Below are 13,747 nucleotides of genomic sequence, written 5' to 3'. Positions count from 1 at the left end.
AGCCCACCGCCTCAAGCGTCCACAGCGCCAGACTGCTATGCCATGCTCGATGGCACCGCGGATTCACCCCAGCGGTGAGGGATCTTCGGCAGCGCGTCCCTCCTTCCTCCCGGGTTTCGGCACCAGTGTAACACTTTACAAACTCCATAATTATGGGAAGAATGAGGCGGTAATCGGCGGAAAATCAAATAAAGGCTTTAATAACCAAAATAACCACAAAACCCCTCGCGGACGACTGTCGTGCACTAGTAAAAACCAAAACATAAACTAAAGCCCAGGCCTGGTCCTCTCTCGTCCTTCACTGTCGTTGCTCCTCTTTTATATCCTTCCGATCTCCTCCGTGGGACTCGAGACCGGTGAGTGTAGCAGGTGTCGCTCATTTCCGATCACTCCACTGGCCTCGCTCCATTCCCACGGCTCTCGGCCCCGCCCCACTCGTCACAGTGACTTTGTGCTTCTTTGGGATGGCACAATCAAGCGACATTCACTTGCAGAACGCAATCTTCTAGAGGGCACATAAGTCTGAAGAAATAAATTTAGGTAAATGGGTGCAGAGCCAGCGGTGGTTTTGTAGGCAAACATCAATGCCTTGAATTTTATGCGAGCAGCTATTGGTAGCCAAAGCAAATTGATAAATAGAGGTGTGACTTGCATTCTTTTCGGCTAATTAAATATTAATCTTGCTTCCACGTTCTGGATTAATTGTAAAGGTTTGATAGAAATGGCTGGAAGACCTGCCAAGAGAGCATTGCAATAATCCAGCCTGGACAGAACAAGAGCTTGAACAAGGAGTTGTGCAGCATGTTATGAAAGAAAGGGCCTGATCTTCTTGATGTTGAATAAAGAAAATCTGCAGGACTGGAAAGTTTTAGGAATGTGGTCTGAGAAATTCAGCTGATCATAAATCATAACACCAAGGTTTCTGGCTGTTTTTGAAGGAGTTGTGTTTGATGTGCCTAACTTTATGGTGAAATTGTGATGAAACAATGGGTTTGCTGGAACCACAACAGTTCAGTCTTGGCAAGGTTGAGTTGAAGGTGATGGTCCTTCATCCAGCAAGAATTGTCTATTAGACAAGTTGAGATGTGAGTACCTACCATCGGATCATCAGGATGGAATGAGAGGTAGAGTTGAGTGTCATCAGCATAGCAGTTTTATGAAAAGTCATGTTTCTGAATGACAGAACCTAATGATGCCATGTAGACAGAGAAGAGAAGTGGTCCAAGAACTGAGCCCTGAGGCACCCCAGTAGTTAGATGTTGTGACTTGGACACCTAACCTCTCCAAGATACTTTGAAGGACCTATCTGATAGGTAAGACTCAAAGCACTGAAGTGTGGTTCCTGAGATGCAATTTCCCAGTAGGGTTGATAAAATGATCTGGTGGTTAACCATGTCAAAAGCAGTGGACAGATCAAGCAGGATAAGTACTTAAGATTTGGATTCTGCATATTATTACCCCAGTATATAATTGAATCATGATGATAACATTACCAGTGCCTGTTGCTTTAGCATAATTCCTATTTAAAGCAATGGAGGAACCTGAATGTCAAAAAATGATGCTGGGGTACCCTGTGCATCAAAAAGTGATGCCAAAGGGCTCCTGACCAAACATCAATACATGACGAGTTGGGAGTGTGTATGTGTTGGGCCTGTATAATACTTGTTGGAAAGGCACTCACACCAAAACAATGACACTTCTGTACTTATCAGTAAAGCACAGACAGTTAGCCGCTTAGTAAAGACATTGGTAAACAGTTCAAAGGTTTGAAATATTATAAATCCAGAAGACTCTGTAAAACAACAAGTCATGTCAAGTCATCATTATTTATATAGCGCTTTTTACAATAAAGATTGTGTTAAAGTAGCTTTACAATATTAAATGGTGTGTCTTTCTCTTCTGGCCAGACAAACCCAGTTTAAATCTAGGCTGCAGCAGAGTCAGATTGTGCAGAGGATTCATCTTTTTCCTGTGGTCTTGTCCCACAGGAAATGGATGGATGTTTAGGACACAAGGTCTTCTATGGGGATCAGTGTCTTGGGGATATCTAGATGTCCTGGTCTCCACTGACATTTCAGGGCAGTCAAGGTTGTCTCTAGATGCTTATCCCACTATCTGATCTGGATACGGACTGGATCCAGGTGGCTACAGACAAATGAAACAGACTAATATTAGCGCAGATGTTATTCTTCTAACGATGTTAAAAGTACATTGGGTGTTATGGGATGTGTTTATTGTGGTTGACCTAATCATTGCAGCCTAACAATCCTTTAACGGATTTGAATGATAGAAATGCAATAGTATATTATGTGTGAGCCAGAGATAGGTCTTTAATCTAGATTTAATGGATAGAGTGTGTCTGCATCCACCAAAAGTGTTAGGTAGATTGTTCCAAAATTTGGGTGCAAAATAGGAAAACAATCTGCCTACTGCAGTTGATTATGTTATTCTAGGTATTATCAAATGCCTAGAGATTTGAGATCATAGCGGACATGAAAGACTATAATACAATACGAGCTCACTCAAGTACAGAGGTGCTAAACCATTCTGGGCTTTATAAGAAATTAGCAAGATTTTAAAATGTATACAATGTTTAATGGGAAGCCAGTGCAGTGTTGACAGAGCTGGGCTAATACAGTCATACTTCCTGGTTCTAGTAAGAACTCTAGCTGCTGCATTTTGAAACAGCTGGAGTTTATTAATCATGCAGAGTAACCACCCGGTAAAGCATTGCAATAATCTTATCTTGAGGTCATGAACGCATGAATTAACATTTCTGCATTTGGCATTGAGAGCATAGGTCGTAATTTAGATATATTTTTAAGATGGAAAAATGCGGTTTTACAAATGCTAGAAACATGTTTTTCAAAGGAAAGATTGCTATCGGATGACGAAGAATTAACAGATGATTCATCAAATATTAGACCGTGTTCTAGGTTAATACATGCAAGGTTTTTGGTCGAATAATTAACACCTCTTTTTTTCGAATTTAAAAACATATTAGTAGCCATCCAGTTAACAGTGAAAGCTAACACAAAGGTAAGGTTCCTAGTATTGAGCCTTGTGATACTCCATACTGCACTTGTGATTGGTTTGATACCTGTTCATTCACTGCCACAAATTGATGGAGGTCAGATAAGTACAATTTGAATCATGCCAATGCACTTCTCCTTATGCCAACATAATTTTGTAGTCTTCTCAAAGAATGTTGTCGATAGTGTCAAATTCGCACTAAAATTCAATAGCACTAATAGAGAGATACAACCATGATCAGATGACAAGAGCAGGCCATTTGTAACTCTAATTAGAGCAGTCTCTGTACTATGATATGGTCTAAATCCTGACTGGAAATCCTCACAGATACCATTTTTCTCTAATAAAAACATTGTTGTGAGGATACTTCCTTTTCTATTATCTTTGACAGAAAAGGGAGATTCGAGATCGGTCTGTAATTAATTACTTATTTTAATTATTTATTTATTTATTTATTTATTTATTTTATATGAGAGGCCCAAAACAGCCAGTTTGAAGGTTTTTGGGACATATAATCATGACAATGACAAGTTAATTCTATTCAGAAGAGGATCTATGACTTCTAGAAGCAACTCCTTTAGTAGTTTAGATGGAATAGGGTCTAACATACATGTTGTTTGTTTAGATGAATTAACAAGTTTATACAATTCTTCATTTCCAATAGAAGAGCATTAGTAGAATTGTTCCTCACAGGATCTATAACAATAATCTGATGTGATACAGTGGCTGTCGGTTGCATGGTTACAATTTTATCTGTAATAGTTTCGATGTTGAAAGTAAAGTAATGTATAAAGTTATTACTACTTTGCTGCTGGGTAATGTCAGCACCTGCTGATGGTATATATTTAGCCACTGTAGTGAATAAATACTTAGTTGTGTTTGTTTTCTTCTAAAAGAGACATAAGGTAATCAGATCTAGCAGTTTTTTAAGGCTTTTCTGTAGGAGAGATTATTTTCCTGCTAAGTAATACGTAATACCATGGTGTTGGACTCTTTTCCCTAATCTTCCTTAAGCGTAAAATAGCAACCATATTTAAAATGCTAGAAAAGATAGAGTCCATAGTTTCTGTTACACCATCAAGTTGTTCTGAGCTATTGGATGTGCTGAGGAATTTAGATAAGTAAGGAAGATTACTTAGGAGTCTTTTGTGGTGGAGGTGATGGTTCTAGCATATTTGTCAAGTCAAGTCAAATCTGCTTTATTGTCAATTCTTCCACATGTACAGTACATACATACAGAGAATCGAAATTGCGTTACTCTCAGACCCCCGGTGCATACAGATAACATTAACAGTAGAGCCTAAAAATCTAGATCAAATATAAAAATAAGATACAACCATAGAATAAGGGCATGTAAAAAAGACATATAATAAAATTAAAAGTAAAGTTAAATAAAGCAGTGCAAGGCACATGGCAGAGTGCAAATCTGTGAAGTGAACAAACTGTGCAGATAAAAGGTTTTTAGTTAAAAAAATAAGCTTGTTCAGTCTGATTAAAGTGACAAAGGGCTCAAAAGCATTTTTTTTGTTTAACTGACTGAAAAGGTAGTAGAATTATGACAGTTCCGTGCTGAATGAGATAGCGAGCAGACCAATGCTGCACAAAGTGGCTGGTGCATGCCATCGTATATTAGTTGGGGTGGGGGGGTGGAAGGACATGGGGATCTGGGGGGGGGGGTTCATAGTTCGGTGGTGACTGGGGCAGAAGAGGGATGGGGGGCAAGTTCAGGAGCGAGTTCAGCTTCCTGACAGCCTGGTGGATGAAGCTGTCCTTCAGTCTGCTGGTCCTGGCCTGAAGACTCCGCAGTCTCCTCCCTGATGGCAGCAGACTGAAGAAGCTGTGTGATGGGTGTGTGGGATCAGAGGGCTTTGCGAGTGAGACGGGTTCCGTAAATGTCCTGGAAGGAGGGGAGAGAGACACCAATGATCTTCTCAGCTGCTCTCACTATGCGTTGCAGAGTCTTTCGGCTGGACTCATTGTAGGCACCATACCACACAGTGATGCAGCTCGTCAGGATGCTCTCGATGGTGCCTCTGTAGAAGGTGTACATGATGGGGGGCGGGGCTCTGTGTTTTCAGTCAAGGAGAGGTTCTCTGTGATGTCCACACCCAGGAACTTGGTGCTGCTCACTCTCTCCACAGTCACACCATTGATGGTCAGAGGAATGTGCTGAGTGTGTACTCTCCTGAAGTCAACAACAATCTCCTTCGTCTTCTCCACGTTCAGAGAGAGATTGTTGTCACTGAACCACCCGGCCAGGCGGCTCACCTCGCTCCTGTAGTTTGTCTCATCTTGTTGCTAATGAGACCCACCACAGTCGTGTCATCCGCAAACTTAATGAAGAGGTTGGAGTTGTGTGACGGTGTGCAGTCATGTGTTAGCAGAGTGAAGAGGAGGGGGCTCAGCACACATCCTTGGGGGGCCCCAGTGTAGAGTGTGATGGTGCTGGATGTGTTACTGCCGACCCGTACTGCCTGAGGTCTTCCAGTCAGAAAGTCCAACAGCCAGTTGCACAGCGAAGTGTTGAGCCCCAGCTGGACCAGTTTGTAAATGAGCTGTTGAGGGATGATTGTGTTGAATGCTGAACTAAAGTCTATGAACAGCATTCTGACGAATGAGTCCTTTTTGTCCAGATGTGCGAGTCCTGAGTGGACGGCACTGGAGATGGCATCATCGGTCCACCAGTTGGACCGATATGCAAACAAGGAGTTGAAAAAGGAGTTGAATTTACAGCTTTAGCTATATGGAATATACATATGACTAGATAATGATCTGTGATATTATAGGTCTACTGCAGAATTTCAACACCATCAACATCAATTCCATGTGACAGTATTTAGTTGAGAGTATGATTTTGACAGTGAGTAGGACCTGACACGTGTTGTCTAACCCCAATACATTTTGCATATTGCTATAAACTGTAGCAACACCTCCCCTTTTACCTTTCAGATCCAGCATGTTTATAAGAGTGATTTTTTTTTTGGGGGGGGGGGGGGGGTACACTCGTTTAAAGTAATGTAATCATCTTGTTTTAGCCAGGTTTCTGTCAAACTAACCACATGTAGTTTATGAACAGTGATCATATCATTGATATGATTGGTTTGATGTTTTTGGTTGGAACGAAAGAGAGTTGTTTTGACCCGTGACTATGCTGCCTCATAGTGACCCAATCGCCCTGCTGCACGGGCTCTTAAGACCGAACTTGTGAATAAATGGAACAAATGAGAAAAGAAAGCAGAGCGAGACAGAGAGAAAAAGAAGCAGTAGGAAACGCAAATGGAGATGCGATTGACAAGCTTATAGGCTAACGGAATGCTAACATGCAGCGCTCAGAGTTCAGATTTAAAATTACAGGTGGATGATGTCAAACTAGTTTGATCAAATCAGAAATATGGTGAAAATTAAATTATATTTTAGCAATTAAACAACAGAGAGTGATAGTAAAATAGATTTCAACAGATAAACAAAGCCACACTGAGCTACAAACTTAAGTTATCAAGCAGTTATCAGGTTTTATAAGCATTAACTCATCTAAATATATGCAGTTTTGTCATGGTTTGTAATTTACTTTATAACTGAATATTCTCCATATTCACGTAATTGTTCTATTGAAGCAGCATATACTTGATGTTAAAGAATTTGCACACAGTGTTGGTGGATAGTATTTTTTCCTTTATGAACTTTAAGTAGCCTGTTTTATCATCAAAATTTGATGATGGCCTGTGGTCATATAACTGCATGAATACCTATAATATAATCATATATTGTTTTTCAAAGTACTAACTTGAAAAAGCAGTAACTATAATTTGTCCATGATATGACCTCTCTACTGTTCACTAAGATAAGCAGTGTCTCACACATAAAGATTCAGTGTCAACAAAGGATGTTTACAGCTTTATATTGTACTGAAATAGCTCTTGCATTTTGAAGTCATCTCATGTCGGAGATGTGGCCTGTTGGGTAGTGCATGTATACTCAGTTTCACCATTTCTTATTATAAGTTTATCTGAAAATGTTAAAAATCCCCACAATTCACTGAAATCAGCATCTGTGTGTGTGTCTGTGTGTGTGTGCCAGTACTTGGATCAATATGATAAAGTGTGGGAAACTTGGGATAAAGTGTTTTGTGTGGGAAAGCTGGAAGTATCTCACGTATACTTTGAAAACAATATTCCAAATTGGCCAAGTTGGTGAATTTTAGTGAAACATGTTTGATGGACTGACCTTTGATGTTTTTGTTTCTTCAGCTAACCCTACAGGCCCAGGGGTGAAGAGCTATCCTGGTCAGTCAGAGGTTTTCCGTGAGTCCAGCAGTACCACAGGCATGGTGGTTGGCATCGTCGTTGCTGCCGCACTTTGCATCCTCATTCTTCTCTACGCCATGTACAAATACCGCAACCGTGACGAAGGATCGTACCACGTGGATGAGAGCCGCAACTACATTTGCAATTCAGCCCAATCAAATGGAACAGTTGTAAAGGAGAAACCAGTGGATGCCACAAGTAGTGTCAGCAAGAGCAAGAAAAACAAAAACAAGGAGTATTATGTGTGATACTATTATTCCTGCTCCTTACAGGACCATCATTCTCATCCACAGTTCTCATAAAAGTCAAATATAAGAACTACTCATGTAAGATAACAAAGACTGAGGGATTATGGGAAAACATTTAGTCATTATAAATTAAACAGCGTACAGTGGAAATCTTTTATATTTAATTCATGCACATTGAAATGGATGATAGAACTGGTGGACAGACACTTGCAGATGTTCAGGAGATGTCCAGCAGCCTGGTCAAGATAAGACAAGCTGATTAAATACCCAACAATTACCCATAAGTGATGGAAAGATTACCTAATCTACCCGGATTCTGGCACTTTCTTGTATAACAAATGCAAGAAGAAGGGAATGAAGTTAGTAATGGACTATTACAAAATGTCTTTCTGTTTTTTTGTTTTTTTTCCTGAAGCATCACTGAAGAATGAGAGAATAAGAAATGACAGAACAAGTCTCTCAGACTTGATAAGTATTATACAGGTAGAGCTTATATAAATTTGACAGCTGATGTTAAAAGGGAAAAGAATATTATGGCATTATTTTTTTCAAACAAATGGCTGCAAAGCAATTGTGGATATCTCAGTGATAATGGATTCAATGTCATATTTAATTTGTTTCTATACAGTAAAACTGTCTCAGGTTACGTATGTAACCATAGTTCCCTGAGTAGGGAATGAGACACTGCGTCCTCTAGGGGCCGCTTTGGGGAACACCTCGTCGTGACCCGTGTCTGAAGCATACATTGAAAAAACACCAACTTGTTGTGCCGGCGACAGCCTCCGACGTCACTACCGGCGCGACTATAAATAAGCACCGGGAGAGCACGTCACTATCTTCTTCATCTGAAGCTTGCGTAGGAAGCATGGCAGGGAGCTAGAGGATGCAGTGTCTCGTTCCCTTCTCAGGATGGTTACATACGTAATCTGAGACAGTTCACTTTCGAGGGAACTTCGAACTGCGTCCTCTAGGGGCCGCTATACGGGAACAGTATACCCACACCGCCATGCTGAGGGGAGTGCAGGCCGGAATCATGGCGAGCACTAAGTACCAACTCTACCATCTCCATGGGAGTTGCCCTTGGGACGTTAGACGGCTGTCTGTGACAGTACCCCTTACGGCCAAAAGGCATAAGCTACATACCCAACTTTATTGTTAGGGCCTCGGCCCAGGGTAGAGCTGAAGGCTTGGAATCAGGAAAGATTCCTTTAAAGGGATACGGCTAAGAACCTAGTATTTCTACCAAGTCTTGCCTATCACACAGGGGCTACCGCTAGCTTACGCATAAGCTTGCTGAAAGAGCTGTCTCGACAGTTCTCTAGTAGCAACACCGTGTTTAGATAGGTATCCGAGGATACATAGGTGGAGTGGCGCCCAAGATGAACGGGGCTTTTACCAACTCAAGAAAGGGCACGAAGCAACCGCACGAAGCCCTCACCATATAGGATTTTAGAAAGAACGCAGAATACTAGCGTGCGAACTTACCACAGTGTGGATTTCAGAAAGTGTGCAAAGACTTCACGTGCACACTTACCATAGCATGGATTTTCAAATACTGTTCTAAGGAGGGGCTCTCGTGGCACTCTTATAGAGCAGCTCATAGATGGAATGTTGCATCTCAAAACAGTATGATTGAGAGTCATCAACTCGATCTATGGAAACAATACTGGAGCGCTCTGGGGAAAAAACAGACAACTCAGTATCATATGAGAGGAGAACTCCGAGTTTAGAGTAGCGCGCTCATAGGCAACCCTTTTTTTTTTTTTTTGGAAAAAGGGGAGCGCTGCTAAGTTACCACGAGAATCACCCAAATAGCCCCTCATGTTGAGGGAAGCGATGCTTGAGGTGTATAAACAACTAATACACACTGGCTGAATGGAGCCCAAGGAACCAAGGTCTAATCATCTCAAGAAAGGGAACGAAGCGGAGCACGTAACCCTTATCGTACAAGATTTCAGAAAGTTTGCAGAGTTTTACTCTTACCGCTTGTGGATTTTTAGAAAGTGTGCAAAGTGTTCATGTACAAAGCTTAGCGTGTGTACTTAAAGGATCCTAAGCATCGCAGAGGCGCTGAATCTCACGGGAGAGGCAAGCTCAATTTTACAAACCTCGGGCGAGGGGAGCATTACCTGAGGCAGCATATACAAGAAGACTTCTGTAACTGCCACCTCCACTTCCCGCTAGATGCGACAGCACCCCTAAGCGGCCAGGAGGTCCATGGATATCCATGAAATTCCCTGCAGTGCTGTGCCAGGCCTGATGATCAAGGAGGCTCCCTCAGAAACCTGTGATCTCAGCCGCCTAATACCGGAACATGAAGCCGGATGGCTGGTGCTGGCGAGTGTTTAGTAAACACTGTAACTGAGCACTGCAAAAGGAAACTCACAGAGTTTATTAGTAGACACGTAACCACCAGCAATTAAATACACATAAGTATATACAGAGAGGGTTACATTTACTCACCCACCCTCCTGCGCTGGAGCCCCGCTCAAGGGGCGCCTTCTTTTAGTCTGGACCATCAGTCAGGTGGTTGCTATGAACATAGAACCATAAAAACATTATAGGTCCAGCATAGGAGACTGTTATGCGAGAGGTTTCTACCTAACCTCGATCAGGTGGAGAGCTGGTGGTTACAGGGGAATTAGGAAGGGGAGGATAAAAGCAGAAGTTAACCCTCTGAAGTCGATTAACACATATACGCGTTATGAGGCTATTTTTCCTGATAACCTCTTAGACTCCAGAGGGTTAAAAATCCCCAAAGGGAACGAGTAGATACCTCGATATCACTCTGATTCGGACGAGAACGTTGCCTCGTCTAGATCATAACCCTTAACCCTGCTTACCTCCTCTTGACCCACGATTCCTCTAACCCCTGCCCGCAGGTGAGGGAGGAGTGCGAGTTGCGACACTAGCCTTCTGTGCCCGTCTTTGATCCTCAGATCGGGACAGGCCAGGACCCCTATCTTGTTCTGGCTCAGACCTGGACCTTCGTGGAACGAAGGATCTGAAAGCAGCAGAGTGCGCCTTCGTCTACCTGAACTTCTCAAATAGCCGTCTCAACGGAAATACCGAAAAGCTCAGAAGGCTAAACCTGAAAGCATTTTCTTTCCTCCCGATGTCTGCCAGGTTCATCCACAGATGTCTCTCCGCTGCCACCATGGCCGCCATAGTCCTGCCCATGGCAGAGGCGGCCTGCTTATTAGCACGGAGAGAGATCCATGGTGTGGCGCAGCTCAGCTACCTGATCAGAAAAAGGCCTCTGCCTCTATTCAGGTCTCTTAGCAGATCAGTCTGATATGCTTGAAGCACCAGCATTGTGTGTAATAAAGCCACAGCCTGACCTGCTACTGCGTATGCCTTGCCATTTAAGCGAGATGATTTTCTGAAGGGGCTTAAATGGCAAGGAGGGAGATTAAGAGAGGATGTTTCCCCTGCAGAAAGAAAAAAATTTCACAGATAAAAATTATTTATAAATTATTTATACAAATGTTTGGTCTTTCTACAGGGGGCATTCCCTCATAGCCGCTTTCACGCATCAGCTCGATGTCAGCAGATTACTTTCATGCCGAAACCGATGGATGTGAGAAGAAAACGGCATCTTTCATTTCTTTTTAATCTCTGTATGGAGATCATGCAGAAATAAAAGGCTCACCTGAGCTGGAGGGTTATGGTCAAAAGGTAATTTTCGCTCAATAACCTGCAAAAGCTCTACATACGCAGGGCAGGAGAATTGAGAAGGCTCAGCCTCAGCTTTTTCACCATCCTCAAATATATCCTGCTTTTCCTGGGTAAAAACCCAGCAGAGCACCAACCTCAGTATCAGAAAGTGTTAAAGATATAACATCATCCTCCCGAGGCTCTCTCTCGTCCGCCGCCCTTCTTTCTTTTATTTTATTTTATTTTTTTTACGAGCGCAAAAGGGAAAGTCCCTCTTTAAACCATTCAGACAGATCCACCTGTATTCTCACGAGCTCAGTCTGTTCCACGCCTCGGCGTGGACACGTCCTGAACCGCGGGAAGCAGAGGGTGGCTTTTTTTTCCCCTTTTCTTTCAGAAGAGAGAGATGAACGAGAGCGGAGCTTTTTCCATTGAAAAAACGCTCACAATGCACGCAGATTGCCTGCTCAAAGACATCGCGTACGTGGTCTTCACCCAAACAAATGACGCAAAGATTGCATGTGTCATCGGGTGTCAAATAACGGTGACACGGATGCACACATCGTCTAAACGCTTGCTAGATGTCGTCATGATAAACAGAGAAAGATCGCCCTTACCGGTTCTTTCAGATGCACGCTTCAAACACAACAGTCAGTGAAGATGAAGAAGATAGTGACGTGCTCTCCCGGTGCTTATTTATAGTCGCGCCAGTAGTGACGTCGGAGGCTGTCGCCGGCCAACAAGTTGGTGTTTTTTAAATGTATGCTTCAGACACGGGTCACGACGAGGTGTTCCCCAAAGCGGCCCCTAGAGGACGCAGTTCGAAGTTCCCTCGAAAGGGAACTACAACTGTGTGCTTTTTGGACTGTCACAAATATGTGTTTTATGACCTGTTGCATTAAGGATGCAAACTTTATCTACTCCTTGTTAGAAAAGACCACAAAAGAATCTTAACGCATATTATAGAACTTTTTTTACAATGGGTTTTTTCATCATGTTACCTGCAAACTGTTTTCTGCAAATGAATGTTCAAACATAGTTTGTAATATATGTGTCCACATACACATTTAGAGTCCATGTTTTAGAAGGTACTCTGAAAGACACAGAAAACAATGAAGCCAGAGCCTTCCAAAGACATATCACGACTAATAAACTCACAAAACTCCCATGAGATGTATCAGCCTGCAGTAAGAGATGAATCCATGTTTATTTGTGTTTGCACTCCCTCAAAATGTAATTATAAATCAGATTCATTTATTCATTTCTGTCTGGAGAGAGTATGTGTCTGTGTCTCCCTCATTTTCTACTTTTAGAGCAAGAAACAGGAGAATTGAGCTAAACAACAGAACCGATAAAATTAATTTAACTTATTTTTTAGATCTTTATTACATTTTTTTATACAGTATTTTGTTTCAGAGACTTCCAAATTTTATGTTTAAAAAAATAATAATAATCAAGCAAATAAAATATTACCCAGAGTTAATTATTTTCTCTAAATTATTTTATGAATATGTGCCGTCTTGGATAAATGCAAAATCTTTATTTATGCATTTATGTATGTAGTTGATTAATTAGTAAGTGTGTTATGTATATTTTATATTTACACAATATTTTATATAATACCATTATGATTATATAAAATATGCATATCTTGTGAAATGAAGTGTGGTTTAGGATCAAGCAGAGGGTTTTACTCTGTGCTCAGTGCTTTCAGGATTGTTGAGTGTCGTCTGTGTGGTGCTGGTGTCAGCTGTTTCTTGGTGTGTTGTCTTCACAGTTTGACAGTCAATTGGCAGGATCCTCTCAGCTGCTTCAGATGGCTGATTTACTGGTGCCTGTATATAGAGCTTTCCATCAGACAAGGCATGTGGCAGGTACAGTGCAAATCGGTAATGTAAACAAACAGTGCAGATAAAAAGATTGTAGTGCAAAAGAGCTTATTCAGACTGATTTTAAAGTGACAAAAAGCTCAGAGAGCAGTTCTTTATTTAAACTGACTAAAGTGGTACAGTGGTTGATAGATCTAGTGAACAGACACAGTTTGTTAGTGGGAGGGGGGAGTGGAGATGTGGGAGTTTGGGGGGGATGGGGGGTCAAAAGAGGAGAGTTCAGAGTTCAGTGGTGCCTGGGGCAAAATATGGGAGGGGGGGGGCAAGTTTGGGAGGGAGTTCAGCTTCCTGACAGCTTGATGAATGAAGCTGTCCTTAAGTCTGCTGGTCCTGGCTTGGAGACTCCGCAGTCTCCTCCCTGATGGCAGCAGATTGAAGAAGCTTGTGACGGGTGTGTGGGATCACCTGTGATGCAGAGGGCTTTGCAGGTGAGATGGGTTCCATAAATGTCCCGGAGGGAGGGGAGGGGAAAGAGACACCAATGATCTTCTCAGCTGCTCTCACTATGCATTGAAGGGTCTTCCGACAGAACGCGTTGAAGGCCCCATACCACACAGTAATGCAGCTAGTCAGGATGCTCTCAATTGCGCCTCTGTAGAAGGTGCACATGATTGGG

General features: G+C 42.2%; 1 protein-coding gene across 5 annotated transcripts in view; it reads left to right on the top strand.

The window, feature by feature from the left end:
- Nucleotides 1-8,214, top strand: part of LOC132157484 (neurexin-1a-like) — a 157,941-nt gene extending 149,727 nt beyond the window's left edge. For all 5 annotated transcript variants that reach the window (XM_059566845.1, XM_059566841.1, XM_059566842.1 and 2 more), the window contains one exon: nucleotides 7,281-8,214. In XM_059566845.1, the coding sequence (XP_059422828.1) occupies nucleotides 7,281-7,585 (305 nt within the window). In that variant the 3' untranslated portion in view covers nucleotides 7,586-8,214. The remainder of the gene's footprint in view (nucleotides 1-7,280) is intronic.
- Nucleotides 8,215-13,747: the final 5,533 nt, after the last annotated feature.

The sequence above is a fragment of the Carassius carassius genome, chromosome 14, assembly GCF_963082965.1.
Source record: "Carassius carassius chromosome 14, fCarCar2.1, whole genome shotgun sequence".
Classification (NCBI taxonomy): domain Eukaryota; kingdom Metazoa; phylum Chordata; class Actinopteri; order Cypriniformes; family Cyprinidae; genus Carassius; species Carassius carassius.
Note: the sequence above shows the minus strand (reverse complement) of the source record. Positions and strands in the feature narration are given on the sequence as shown.